Source organism: Cricetulus griseus (genome assembly GCF_003668045.3).
Source record: "Cricetulus griseus strain 17A/GY chromosome 1 unlocalized genomic scaffold, alternate assembly CriGri-PICRH-1.0 chr1_1, whole genome shotgun sequence".
In the NCBI taxonomy this organism is placed as follows: Eukaryota; Metazoa; Chordata; class Mammalia; order Rodentia; family Cricetidae; genus Cricetulus; species Cricetulus griseus.
Window position 1 is genome coordinate 69,004,648 of NW_023276807.1, and position 14,465 is coordinate 69,019,112.

The window sequence follows — 14,465 nt, forward strand, 5'->3', positions numbered from 1 at the left end:
GGAAGGGAGTGTCAGGAAATACATATTGCCTGCCTAGAGCAGAGGAAGCTTACTGTGATAAGGGACAAGCTCCAGGGACAGGGGATGGCCAGAGTGTGATGGGTGGGACATCTTGGACACTGAGCTCTTGAGATTCTGGAGGCTGAGACAAGAGTAGGAACAGGCAGATGACTGCTGAGGTAGCAAGGATGATCCACATCCTTCCATTGACTTATGTGGCTGGCCCACCACCTCTTTCATGCTCCCTACCCCAAAGCCAAACCCTAGGCCCCATGGGGTGACCTCCCCCACCACCGGATCCTCTTTTATTGTTCTTGGCCAGCACGATAAAACCTCTTTTAAGTTCAGATAAAACCTCTTATAAGTTCCGCCTTGGTCCACTTAATCTAGAATACAATCTGGCTTCTGCCTTCTTCTCTGTCTCTTCCTCCCTCAAGACAGGTTTTGGTGAATAGTGCCACTCAAAGATGGCTCAGCAGTACATGCCACCTGGTACTCTATTGCCTGAGCCTTGCCCCACTAAGTGACTCCTTTCATGATACCATCTTTGGTTAGAAAAACACAATTCCAATTTTAAAAGCAGGGCGTTTTTGTTTGTATTTTTTTGTATAATAGCTGAACAAAAGTTGGCATGGTGGTACATACTCACAATTCCAGCAGTTTGGGAGCTTAGGTAGGAGGATGTCGAGTTACAGACCAGCTTGGACTACATAGACTCAAGAAAACAAACAAAAAAACTGAACAAAATGTGAGTTACCAACCAATTGGAACACTGACACTTAATACACCCAATCCATAGATCCCAAGAACAGACACTGGGGTGTGTGATTTATTATTTATGATTTATTAAAGCTTATCTAAGGATTCAGAAAAGCAAAGCAGCAGGCCACTAGCCTGGGGACCCATTCATTAGTGAGCACATCAGTCTATTTATGCACAGCTATAGAAATATGCATCATATGGTATATATGAGGCAGCTCAGCAGTTAAGTGCACTCACTGCTTTGCCAGAGGACCCTGGTTCAATTCCCAGCACCCACATGGCAGCTCACATCTGTCTGTACCTCCAAGATCTGACACCCTCACACAGACATTCATGCAGGCAGAACACAAATACATATAAAATTTAAAAAGAAAATTGGCCTCAGTCTCACAGCAATACCTCTCTTTGTTTTGCAAAAGCTGACAAAGTACACTGGTCATTTTACAAAATGAGACTCCCTTTCCCAAGCTGTATCTTTAAGGGATTCACTCAGATTAAGATCAATGGCATGTAAAACAAAATCCACTTCTCCGTGAACAAAGCTTGAAACAGAACAGGCTACCATTTGGTCTAAGCAATTGAGTAATAACACAACTATTAAAATATTTTCTTGCCTCACCGGTAATGAACTTGAGACAGATTCTGTCTCATATTTCCCATTCATTAGTCACTGCTCAGTGAATTGAAACACTGCACTTTTCTATCTAGCCTGGAACATTTCTCAACATCATCGCATTCACAAGGAGTGTTTGTTTGAATAGATGGCTACATGGTGTGTTCACACAGGTTAACAATTTCCTTTGTCAATTGTCTGTTTTCCAATTACTTGCTTTTTATTACTTAATGTTGCAATGGTAGGTATGTGGCCTGATGACATGTTTATAATCCCAGCAGCTGGGAGGCTGAGGCAGGAGGATGATGAGTTCTACGCCAGTCTCCGCTACACAGTAATTTGAATCTCTGCTATGCAACCTCCTTAAGGAAAAACATACACATGGAATATATATGGCTAGAAAAATAGTTCAGTAAGTATCCACTTCTTAATGGCTTCGTAAGATTTTCAATTTTTAAAAAACCCTATTTTTAACCACAGCACTATACTATTTGAAAGAGTCTTCTGTAGCGTCATTTTTTCTCAATAATAAAATCTCTTTCACCGTGTGTCCAGACTGCTCGCGTGAGTCATGTTTGATAGTTACAGACGCCAGGGTCTATCCTCCCCTGCTCGGGCAGCCAATTAAAGGATAGCGGTGTAACTAGCTGCACCCTTGTTTTCGGGTTTTTAATGAGGAGTTGCGTTCCGCAGGCATCCAATAAACACTAATTGGAGGAACTCAGGCAACGGCGTAAGCATCCCCACGGCCGGCCGCCTGCCAACACTTGCGCCCAGTGTCCTGAGTCCCTCCTCGCCTGGCCAGTAGCAGCTACAGCAGGAACCAGCCCAGAACCATTAGCTGATGGCCACACCCACCTGCGCGAAACCACACCCACTCGTCCCCAAGCTCTAACCCCAGGCTCCACCCCTTCGTTCCAGGCGTGGTTTTCAGCTGCCAATCACAGGTAGGTCGGGGCTTGGCTATCGCAGGCAAGGTTTCAGTAGCGGTTTCCCTCTGGTGTCCGTGTCAACCAGTCTCAAGTGAAGCGGGATCTCAGGCGCAGTCGTCCGGGGCGTCAATCACAGCTAAGCCGGTCACGCTAATGTGAAGTCCCTTCCTCGCCTAAACCCCGCGTTGGCATCAGTAGCGGCCTCCTCAAACCAAGATCACCTCCTGGCCCCGCCCACCCCCTGGAGGGCTCAGGCTAATTAACCTCAGCACCAGCGGTCTAAGGTGGTGTTCCCTGTCAGACCTCTCCCCTATCCAGACGCAGGCCCCGCCCCTGGGCTCAGGCTCCTCCCACTCCTGAGGCCGCGGCCTGTCAGGCCCGCCCTGTCCAGAGGCAATCCCCGCCCCGGACCCAGGCCCCGCCCACTCCTGACTGGCTCTTGAGGCCGCAGCCTGTCAGGCCGGCCTTTCCAGGCGCAGGCCCCGCCCCGGAGCCCAGGCCCCGCCCCATTCCGGGCGCCAGCCTGAGCACCAGCCGCCAGAGGCAGCGGTCTCAGTCTGGCCCCACCTTGTCCAGGCGCAGGCTCCGCCCCGCCGCCCAGGTCCCGCCCTCAGTGCTCGCCGCGCTCGGCAGCGGGTGGGACGCAGCAGCGGCTCGCTTGTCCTTTGTGCTTGAGTGGCGGCGGACTCGCAGGCCTTCGCCGGCACGTCCCTCTCGCCGGTCCGAGTCGCGCGCTTTCCAGCGACGCATCATGTCGGCGGTAGTGGGTGCGGGCGCGGAGGCAGGCTTCTCTAGCGAGGAGCTGCTGTCGCTCCGTTTCCCGCTGCACCGCGCCTGCCGCGACGGGGACCTGGTGACACTCTGCTCGCTTCTGCCGCACACGCCGCGCGCTCACCTGGCCGCGGAGGACTCCTTCTACGGCTGGACGCCCGTGCACTGGGCCGCGCACTTCGGAAAGGTGGGCGCGGGCACTTTAAGGCGCCATTTTCCGCGTGGTTTTCCATGAGGGTCAGAGTGCACCCCACCGTGCACAGAGAGCGCGGCAAAAGCCCTGGGGGCGGCGTCAGTCGCACCCCCGAGGGTTCCAGGGCGCATGTGCGGCAGAACGCGGTCTGCGACCCACGGGGTGGGGGCGCGGAAGTCGCGCCCGCCCGACGGACGCCTCGAGGGGGTGTACAGCGCATGTGCGGCGCCGCGCGCGTCCCAGGACCTCGGTGGGCGCGGGGAGTGCTGGGAGGGCGGGGCGGAAGCGGGGTCGGTCTCGCCCGCGCCCCGAAGGAGCCAAGGCGCATGTGCAGCTCTTCTGCACGTTTCCAGAGAAGGGGTGATGTAGGCCGCCCCTGGGGCGGTTTGCGCGGAGCCCGCCGCCTCTTCGGGGAACAGTGTGGACGGTTCCTGCTCACGAGGAGCAACGGGGAGCCCCGCGTGCCGGTGTTACAGAAATCAGCTGCAGAGACGGGAAGGGATGGGCGCTGTCCTCGCAATCCCGGGTGTCGAGTCTGCACCTGATGTGGCCCGAGGCGGGGCCGTGGCTGGCCTATCCGCACCCTCCCCCGCCTGGGGCCGCATCCTCCGGGTCTTGCACGGATGGCGGACAGTCTTGAGCGGGCCTCTCTGCCGGTGGTCGATGGGGGGGATCCACCGTCTCCTTAGTTACCGGCTGACAGACGTGCCTCCGCGCCGTAAAGCGGCGAACTACATGGTGCACTGCTTTGCCACAATGTAAGAAAACTAAAAGAGCTTTTATTGTTTGCTTCTTCACTTCTACCGAGGACGAGTATAGACTTGGTTCTGGAGACCAGTATTGTAGCTGAGGCGAGGACTGTTTTGGTTCTTTTTTTTTTTTTTTTTTTTTTTTTTGGTTTTTCGAGACAGGGTTTCTCTGTGCAGCTTTGGAGCCTATCCTGGCACTCGCTCTTGTAGACCAGGCTGGCCTCGAACTCACAGAGATCCGCCTGCCTCTGCCTCCCGAGTGATGGGATTAAAGGCGTGTGCCACCAACGCCCGACAAGGACTCTGGTTTTTGTTTGTTTGTTTGTTTGTTTTGAGCATGATAGTCTTAAGGTGTTGAACCGTCTTGGAAACCCGTCTGACTAGGAGGGAAAGCTCTTAGATCGCCCAGGCCGAGCCTCTTTCCCCAACCTGGCCATCTGTTGCTTTCCAGCATATTTTCCTTAGGATGTACTAGTGATGCTGAAGTTTAGACTGGCCATTACTAAGGCTAATTATACCTTGCTTTTACAGAATGCCCCATTTAAAAGTTCTCTGCAGAATTCCAAACCCAGTTCCTCCGTTGAACATGGCCTAGCTAACAGGTTCCGGTCCTGGGAACTCCCCATGTTAAATGTTAATTAACCACTTTTCACTTGACACCTACTCGTCTTACCGCTGGTTTGTACTTTTATTTTTTCCCCTGGGAAATTAAAGGAGCTCTTAACCAGCCATTACTTTCGACCTCTGTCTAACCCTGTTGTTTTTAAATGTGTTCACTGCCTACTGTGTAAGTTTTGTCGCCTGCCAATCAATAAAAACTTGTGCTTATTGAAGTGATCTGTCAGCTTAAATCGCTGAGAGTGACAGATAAGGAGACTCAGGGTGCTGTTTTTTTTCCTCAAAGTTCCTTGCAACCAGGCATAGCTTTTTTCACTGCCTTGTCGGCTGAGAAGCAAGCGGTCCACTATTGGAGAACAAATAAATCCCAAAAGTTGCCTGGCCACATGGTAGGCACTTGCTGCACATGCTGACCTGTGCTGGACTCATAACCAGCAGCCAGCACAGCAGGACCTGGCTCTATCTTGTCTCTCTACTTGCCAATTAGTCACCTGCTGGGTGAGCTCAGCTGTGGTGTGACCTCCCCCCACTCCCCCTCACCCCAGTTTTCTTTCTGTCCAGTTTTTAAAGACTGAGAAAGTGATAGGGAGTGAGCTTTGGGAGCCGTGTAAAAGAGTTGTCTTTGACTAGAGTTGACTGTACTTACACATTTTTTTTTTGTATCCTGCCAATCACTAAAAATATTTTATCATGTGTGAAAAGTCTTGATAGAAGTTTTAGAATAATGCACTTTTTTTTCTTTTTTCTTTTCTTTTTTAAGAATTTGTTTATTTATTATGTATACAACATTCTGCTTCCATGTATATCTGCACACCAGAAGAGGGCACCAGGTCTCATAACGGATGGTTGTGAGCCACCATGTGGTTGCTGGGAATTGAACTCAGGACCTCTGGAAGAGCAGTCAGTGCTCTTAACCTCTAAGCCATCTCTCCAGCCCCATTCTTTTTGGTTTTTTTGAGACCGGGTTTCTCAGTGCAGCTCTGGAGCCTATCCTGGCACTTGCTCTGGAGACGAGGCTGGCCTCGAACTCACAGAGATCCGCCTGCCTCTGCCTCCCGAGTGCTGGAATTAAAGGCGAGCGCCATCAACGCCCGGCTAGAATAATGCACTCTTAACATAAATGTCTTAAGATTTTGGCATAGTGTTGGGAAGAGATTAACTTATTATCAGAAGAAAAAAGAATGGTAGCAAAAACACCACTGGTGACCGTTGTGGAATTTAGATTGTTGTACTATTTTTGTCATACTGATGTGTCATGTTTTGTCCTCCCATCTGTTTGAAGTTGGAGTGCTTAATCCAGTTGATAAGAGCAGGCGCCTCACTGAATGTCTCCACCACCCGATATGCCCAGACCCCAGCCCACATTGCTGCTTTTGGAGGACATCCTCAGTGTCTGGTCTGGCTGATTCAGGCTGGGGCCAACATTAACAAACCGGTAAGGAGACCTGATTGACATTGCCTTTGTTTGTTTTCCTAATAACTGCTATTCATAAGATGTTTTAAATTGAGGCCTTAATTAGAGTTTGATGTCTTTACCTGAGGCAAACTGGAATATGTTCCTTCAGTTACTTGTGGCTAATAAGCTCTTTCCTCCCAAGGCATGCATTCAGTTTGTAGAGAGATTTTACCTGTTATGGGACTCGCCCAGATCTGAGTTGATGATTTGCCCAAGGTCACAGCTGATAATTGAAGGCTGCTGGCCCACAGCCCAGATTTCCTGGCTCTCGCTCCTGGCTGCTGCCTTAACTTCATAGGTACTGTAGAAACACATCCACACTAGCAAAAGGAGGGCTTGTGTAAGCTTCAGGGTGGGTTTGCCCTTCAGACACAAGTTGGGGGTGGTGAGTAGGTGTGGAAACTTCACTTTAAGTGTCACTTACTTAGTGAAAAAAAAAAATGAATGACTTGAGAAATTTGTATTCAAGTGTACTGACTAGATATGTGAGCCAGGTTTTTTTTTTATGATGTGTTTTTATGGATGTTTATATTACTAGCGTATAATAGAGAAGCATACAGTAGATAATCTAAAGTGGAGCAGACATAACTTACTTTCCAGCTCAAAGGGTGGATTACATGCTGGCAGCTCTGGTAGCTATGATATTTGCCCCCCCTTTTCCCCCTTTCATTTACTATGTACTTTTCTTTTAAAAAAATATATATATGTATGTGGGAATGTGCACCTGTTTGAGATCAGTGTGGGGTCGTCTTGGAGCTAGAGTTATAGGTGGTTGTAAGCCACCTGATAGGGGTGCTGGGAATGGAACTCGGGTCTGCTGAGTGAGCAGTACTTGCTTTTAACAGATGAGCCATCTTTCTAGTCCCTTGCGTATTTTCTTATCCTCATCAGCATCTTGTGTGCAAAGGATCCTCAGTTCCTCCCTCCTGCCTCTCTTTCTTGAGATTTGTTCCTTGGTTGTAACAGTTGTAAAGCAGTTGTGGTTCCTTCCTGAGGATGTTAGCTACCCACATAAAATAGCAAGTGTTTTGGTTATGGGTTGGAACAAGGACAGGAGGAAAGGGAGTGAAAGGCATAGCGTGCATGTTTTTCTTCTTGAGACTGACAGTGAAAAGGGCAGTGTAAGGAGAGGCTGGCCCCTTTTTTGTTACTGAGACTTGAATAGGGGCAGCTTCAGATCTTTACATACTTCCTTTCCTTTCATATGAATTTCCTCTTTTTCACCCTTGTAGGACAGAGGCATGTCTGTCCATCTGCCTGACATCTGTACTGTTGCCTCCTGGTCTCAGCACAATGGGCACTGTGGATTTGAGTCTGGGTTCTGCTGTCTGGCAGGCTGGCTTTGGACAAGTCACTTACTTATTAGACTGTGGTTCCAGCTCCACCAATAAAATGTGGATAACAAATTCATGAATGAAAATAGTTCATATTTGCTGTTAATATGGAATTTAAGTTTAGAATTTTCTGTATGTTAACTAAGTAGTTAACAAAGCATGTAATTTATAAAGAGGTATGAAGAAATTGTCAAGGTGGGGGGACTGCTTTTTAAAAGCCAGATGGTCTTTCCATTTTAGTTGGTGATTTTTAGCAGGTACTGAGAGTATAGGCTCGCAGGTGTGCCCCTATGTTCCCACTGTTCTGTGGAGTCCCTTGGTTACTTTTGAAAGGTAAATAGAGACTGGAGAGCACCATTGAAAAGTTTGGATTTTCTTGATTGCTTCGGCATAGGCATCTCTTCCAGAGGTGTAGCTCACAAAACAAGGGCTGGGTAGTCCTTCCTGTTCTCTGACCACTGTTAATATCCCTCCATCTTCTGGGGAAATTAACTATAAGATTTTTTTTTTCTTGTGAACATATTTAAATCCGTTAGCTTTTCTGCAGAGTACATATGTCTCTGTGTGTGGTGTTTGAATATGCTGCTGTGGGTGGGCATGTGACTGCATGTACATATGGGGGCTGGAGTGTTTCCCACAGTTACTGTCAATCTTACTTAAGCTTGTTTCTCACTGAAGCTGAAGCTCAGCAGTTTGACTAGGCTAGCTGTCCAGTGAGCTTCAAAGACCTTCTAGTCTCTGGTTTCCAGTCCCGGGGTTCCTGACACACACCACCATGCTTGACTTTCCTATGGTCCTGGGAATCCATGCTCAGTTCTCTTGTTTGCACAGCAGGTGCTTTACAGACAAAACCATCTTCCCAGCCAGTCACTGTAGGTTTTGTCTCTCTACTTTTCTTTAAAAAGGTAGTTTGGTGGAAGTGGTAGCACATACCTTTACTCCCAGTGTTGGGGAAGCAGAAGGAGATGGATGTATGAGTTCAAGGGTCTGTGCAGCAGGTTCCAGGACAGCTACACAGTTGAGAGAGCCTGTCTCAAAAAAAAAAAGTAGTAGTTTGCTTTTTTAAAACACCTGAGTTAACATATAGTTCTTGGATAGTCACATGGCTTGCTGTTTCTCTTAAAAAAAAAAAAAAACAAACAAACTTTTCTTGACTACACCCTGGTATCACTTTAAAGTCTAGAACCATTGAAAACCCTTGTTTAATAAGTGGACACTCTTCCCTGTCCTGAGCTATCAGCAATCTGGTCTTGGTCTGTTTGCTGTGAAGCAGTAACAACAATTCCCTGTGTGGTGCACTGGGAAGGAGCTCAGGCGTTTGCTAATTTTATGAATGACCCTTTCCCAGGGCCACTCACTGTACAATTGCACCCTTGCCTTTTTTCGTTATTCCTTAATTATGTGGTGTGCAGGTACTGCCAACTGCTGCTCCTGGGAACCTTGAAGTGGGATCCATTCAAGTTCTGGCAAAGCTCTCCCTCAGAGTTTCCTAGACAGCACTCTGAGTGTCTGTCAGAAATGATCACTCCATCTGTTGCCCTTTTGTCCTCAAGTGTCTTTGCCAAGCCGAAGGTCTATTAGCACTACAAAGCTTACCCTGTCCAGCATAGGTTTTTCCTTGTCTTTACCCCATCCTCTGACTTGAGATGTCTTTCCTAAAATACAGTTCCAATTCAAGATAGAGAGTTGAAGGCAAGCTCTATGTCTTACTGCTATCAGCACTACAGAAGCTATACAGAAGATTGGACTTGAAGTTGTCTTGTTAGCTTTTTCTTGGCCTGGGTAGCTGGGGTTTTTGTTGGTTGGTTGTTTGGTTTGGTTTGGTTTTTTGAGATAGGTTTCCCTGTGTAGCTTTGGAGCCTGTCCTGGAACTAGCTTTTATAGACCATGCTGGTCTCGAACTCACAGAGATCCATCCGCCTGCCTCTGCTTCCCAAGTGCTGGGATTACAGGTGTGCGCCACCACTCCCCAGCTCTGGGTAGCTGTTGTAATGTGAATTTATTTTTATTGGTTATAAGATAGTTATTTTGAGTTTCTATACAACACATTTATACCAAGCTCTGGAATAAAATGATTCGTCAGTCAGTATTACTGGGTTCACACTATCAATATGGGACCCCTCCTAAGTCTTCATCAATATCCTACACGTAGCTAAATGTTGTGGAGAGCATGCCCTGCAGCCTGGCTTTCAGTGACCTTTCACAGATGGCACTGCTTTCTCCTCCACTTCGGATTTTGCTCATATACTTTATTTCAGAGAAGGGAACTCTGTATTGATTACCTGCTTGCTACTCACTGCCAACAGTTTGGGTAAATCTGAGCCCCTGTGCATTCTGTGTTTCAGGACTGTGAGGGGGAAACGCCCATTCATAAGGCGGCCCGCTCTGGGAGCCTGGAGTGCATCAGTGCCCTGGTAGGGAACGGGGCTCATACTGAGTAAGTGTCTTCAATTATTCCTCTCACTTAGAGACATGGTCAAGGTGTTCATCCAGAAGTAGCATTTAGAGCAGCAAAAGCCTTAAATGTCCTTGTTTCTAGAGTTAGCAATATAGTTGTGCCTTTTTGATCAGGTGTTAGTGAGGAAGGTTGTGTTAGGTTGACCACTAGCAGATGTAGGCTTCCTTCCTCCGTAGCTAAGAGTGAAACAGTAGAATGGAATGAAAAGAACAGTCAGTCCATTAAATATTGGAACTTGGTGCCATTGACTTTGCCACTAAGTAGTCATGTCACTATGGCAGGTCTTCTCACACTTTGTTTGCCAGGCTCTAATTTCAAACAGGAGGTGCTTGGATTAGAGTTGCATGCTTTTGCAGGTCCCTCTGGCTCAGTCTTGAAGACTGTTTCTAAGTCTGGATTTCCTTAGCAATGTGAGATCTCATGTAAACCCCCATAGAACTAATGATCGGCAGCTTCCAGTCACCTGGAGTTGCTGCATACGTAGAGACTTAGCTTGCTTGGAGTCTTTGATGCTGAGGGGTTAGTGTAGAATGTCATCATTTTAGTGCCATTTACATGAGCTGTGGTCTATCACCTGCTAGAATAGTGCTAATGTGTGAGTGTGTCAGTTCAGAAATGTGATCTTGTATGCAAACCATTAGTTAGCCATAGTGTTATACATTATGTAGGTATTATATTCATTTGTTTAACTTTTTTTACATTGTAAAAATTTTCTTCTACAGTTCACAGCATTAACAAATGGATGCGGTTTTCACCCTTAAAACATTGAGTGTAAGCTATAGAGAGCTGTAATAACCAAAATAACCAATAATACCAGCTTTTAAAATTTTACTGTAACTTAATGAGTAATTCATTAAAAATTAATTAGAAACCACTTTATTTTAACAGGAAATGTGAAAATTGAGACTCTTGGATGCAGTGCGACCCACAAAACTTAGTTTAACCCTTTGGTTTCCATTTCTTTGTTCTCACTATATTACAGTAAATTCTGAACATAGGTCCTGAGTAGCAAAACCTTGTATGTTAGCTCATGTAGGCATGTCTGTGTCCAGAGCTCAGCTTAGTCACGGCCTTCGTTTCCATTTCCTTTTTTATTGGCAAGTCTTAACATTAGTTTTGGCTTGGAGGTTTAATGTCATAAATATGGCCTGTGTTGCCTAAGCATAGCAGCACACGGCAGTAATCCAAGTACCCAGGAGGCTGAAACAGGAGTGGACTTTTAGGCCCACCTGAGTTACATTGTGAGTCCCTGTCTCAAAAACGAAAGAAATAAGGCATGTATTAACTGCTACATTTTAAGAACCCTTGTAACTATATTTAGTTGTGATGTAAGGTAATGTAAAAGCAACTTGATAATGTGAATATGTATTATATAATCTTAAAACATTTAAGATGATTCTCAATTGCTTTAAAGTTATAGAATCAGTTTTATTCACTTTATTTATATTAAAAACTTAGACCTTTAATAGCAAGCTTTGATTATAAATATAGTCATATGTAACAGTTGATTAAATAACTATTTATGGAAATAGTGGGCAATTCAAGTTGGGTCTTTTAAATAGCTTACTTTTTTCTAAATTCTACTTTAATTGGCCCTGAACATTTGATCACAAAGATATTAGTTTTCATTTTAATGAGTAGCCTAAACCTTTGAGCTGGTAAATATCTGTCAGTGTGTCCTTTTTCTTTCTTTCTTTTAAGTAGGTATCTTAAAATATGAGTATCTTTTATTTACAATTCTGTCCTTGGTTACAGGACCCTCAAGTGTCTCTTTTCTACCAGGTGTGGCTGAGCATGGCCTCGAGTGCCAGTCTGTCCCCCATCTCAGTACAGGAGCCACCCCTCGAGACCCTGCAGTATGGTGACTGCCCTGGACTGAGCTTTCACATTTTTTTGGAAGGAACATTTAGCTTGAACAACCTAGGCAAAAGCAACTCTTAAAATCAGAAGTCTTTGGCCTGGAATTAGAATACAAGTAGTCATTATTTATTACTATTGTGTATGTGGTTATTCAGTTTATCAGCTAATGAAAATGTTGATTTTGACAGTAAGCTAAATTGAAAACTGCTTCTTGATGTCTATTCTGCACATTTTATAATTTATTCTGTTTAGTCTTGTCTACATAAGCAGTTTGACTCCCCCAAATAGCAGTGCCTAGGTCTGTGTTCCCCGTAATGCTACATGGCCAGATGTAGTCCCAGTGCAGACTAGGTCTTTTTGCCCCCTAAGACCAAAGGTTTAGCATTAGTTTCCTTACTTAAAATTACTTAATATTTATTTTCTTTCATTTCAGAATGGGTCAGATTGTTAATTCATTTTATAACCTATGATATTTAGGAGATTAAAAACTTTCCTTCTCCTCTGAATAGGTTAAAAGCTGCCTCATACTGCTATTTTTAAATTAATGATTTTGCTCTTAATTCCTACCCTGCTTTTTATATATCTGCTACATTAAAAGTGGCCAAAGACTAAAGTTGTGCTTTTTTTGATCATCAGGTAGATGGTGAGGGTAGCTGCTAAGTGTCTGTGGCTAGAGTGGTTTGTTATGTGACTGATTTGTTAATGTAGGTTGCAACTGTAAGATAACACAGTTCAGCAGCTGTGCATCGTATTAAATTTTCTAGCACCACACGTGAGTATGTTGATGGACTTTTGTTTTCTTCTCTTAATTTAAATCTTGAGTTTTGGTGCCAAGTTATCTTTTCCACATACGCTCTGCTTCTGGCTTATGTGGTAGTCATCAGTAATTACCGCTGTTCACACCTAAAAGTCCAACTACACAGATTCAAATCCCAGTTCTGTGAGCACACTAAATGTTTGCATACCTTAAAGGCCTCGAGCTGTGGCTGAGCATGTTGAACTCTCTTGGACTTCAGTCTCACATGATGCAAAAGGCGGGATGCTACAGAACATGGCTTCATTAGAAGTTGTGTATTTTATGGTAACCAGATCTAGCAGGGTACCTTTGAAATAGTTAACTGAAAAGCAGCCTCCCTGCTTAATGCTCAGGAGGCAGCTGAAGAAGCAACAATGGGCTGGGGTAAGCAGGCTCCTTCGCCTAGTGTAGAGACAGGCTCAGTTGTCTAAAGTGACAACAGTAGGCCAGCCACAGATGCAGCCTCTGTGGATCTGCTAGGCTCTGGTAGTCACTGAAGCAGGTGTATGGGCTTCACCTGGACCCTGCCTATCGGCTGGATTGTCACCAGGACAAACGCATATTGTGAACATACTTAGAGTAATACGTCAGAAGTTCTCTTGTAAGTGTAACCAGGACCTACTATGTTAGCTATTCACTTCTGTGGTTGATGGTTAATTCATCCCAACATACTTCTCCTTCAGAACATCGGTCCTGCTAAGAGATGTCTCAGACTCATGACTGAATTAGTCTGATACTTTGGTGCTTTGAGTTCTTTCCATCCTCATATGCTTGCTTTTCTGATTGTTACTACTGCAGATTCTCTGGTCTTGATGCTGCCTTTTCCTCCACTAGGACTGCAGGATAGAGGCAGCTGTTAAGTCTGCCCACTGGCAGGAGTAGTCAGTGTACGACAGGGTTCCAGAGTTGACAGGCTTACCTTAGAATTATTTTATTAATAACTTAAGTGACATAGATTTTATCTTTAACTGTTGCTTGTACATTAAATTGGTGTTTTAAAAACAAACCAACAATTTGTAAATACCAATTTTTCTCTCTGTTAAATCATAGTGGAACATGCTTAGTATTTTAATGTATGCAAACAATAATAGTGATTTACTTGCAATGCTAATTGTCCTCCATAACATTGAACTTGAAATGAAAACTTGGCACCAAACTTATTCAGGTAGAAACTTTTTAAAAAATAGTTTCTTCCTATTGTTAACTGAAGAGTGCATTTTTGAAAGTCTTCATGATTATGTGTTTGGATACCAAAGGGTTAAAAATACACCTGTATTTCTTTTACTGCAATAACAGATGTTTGCTAATGTTTTGTCTGTATCAATAGACATTTAGTAAATGTTTTTATTTTTTATCTTTTTTTAATGATTCCATTTATTTGCTTATTTCCATCTAGGAATAGTTACTAATGTATTTGCGATACAGCATACCAAATTTTAAAGTAACCAGAATCGTGAGTTGATGGTTTTTAGTCCATACTGTTAAACTTTTGTTGAAATATTGACATAATTGGCTTCATGCTGACGTTACTGGAGGTAACTCTTAATGACAGCACTAAAGCAGTGAAGGTGGTCACACACCAGTGGCTTAGCTCTGTGACTACTGCCCTGCACCTCATGTGTGTATGTATTTTTAATCCAGTGTTGCCTGCCAATGTGATCCCTTATGATTGACGTTTCCTGTGTATGAACCATGCCCGCTTTAAGTCACGCAGAAGATTCTGAATCTGTAAAAACTACACATGTCAATGTTTTACAGCTGCGTAATTCGAATTGACTTGGTTTTTTCAAGTAACCCTAGAAAGGGGAGCATTCACATAGAAACTGCTGAAACTGCCACAGGTGCTTCTCCGAAACCTTACGGTTGTGGCATTGAATGTTCAGTATGGCTTCCCTTCTGCACACAAGCATACTGTTGAGGTAT

The 14,465-nt window shown here is 44.9% G+C and overlaps 1 protein-coding gene across 4 annotated transcripts in view; it reads left to right on the forward strand.

Moving 5' to 3' along the window:
- Nucleotides 1-2,913: 2,913 nt before the first annotated feature.
- Nucleotides 2,914-14,465, forward strand: part of Ankrd10 (ankyrin repeat domain 10) — a 29,926-nt gene continuing 18,374 nt past the window's right edge. The window contains exons 1-3 of one of the 4 annotated variants that reach the window (XM_027387855.2): nt 2,914-3,265; nt 5,921-6,073; nt 9,774-9,865. In XM_027387855.2, the coding sequence (XP_027243656.1) occupies nt 3,059-3,265; nt 5,921-6,073; nt 9,774-9,865 (452 nt within the window). In that variant the 5' untranslated portion in view covers nt 2,914-3,058. The other 3 variants (XM_035453468.1, XM_035453467.1, XM_027387856.1) reach the window with 3 other exon arrangements.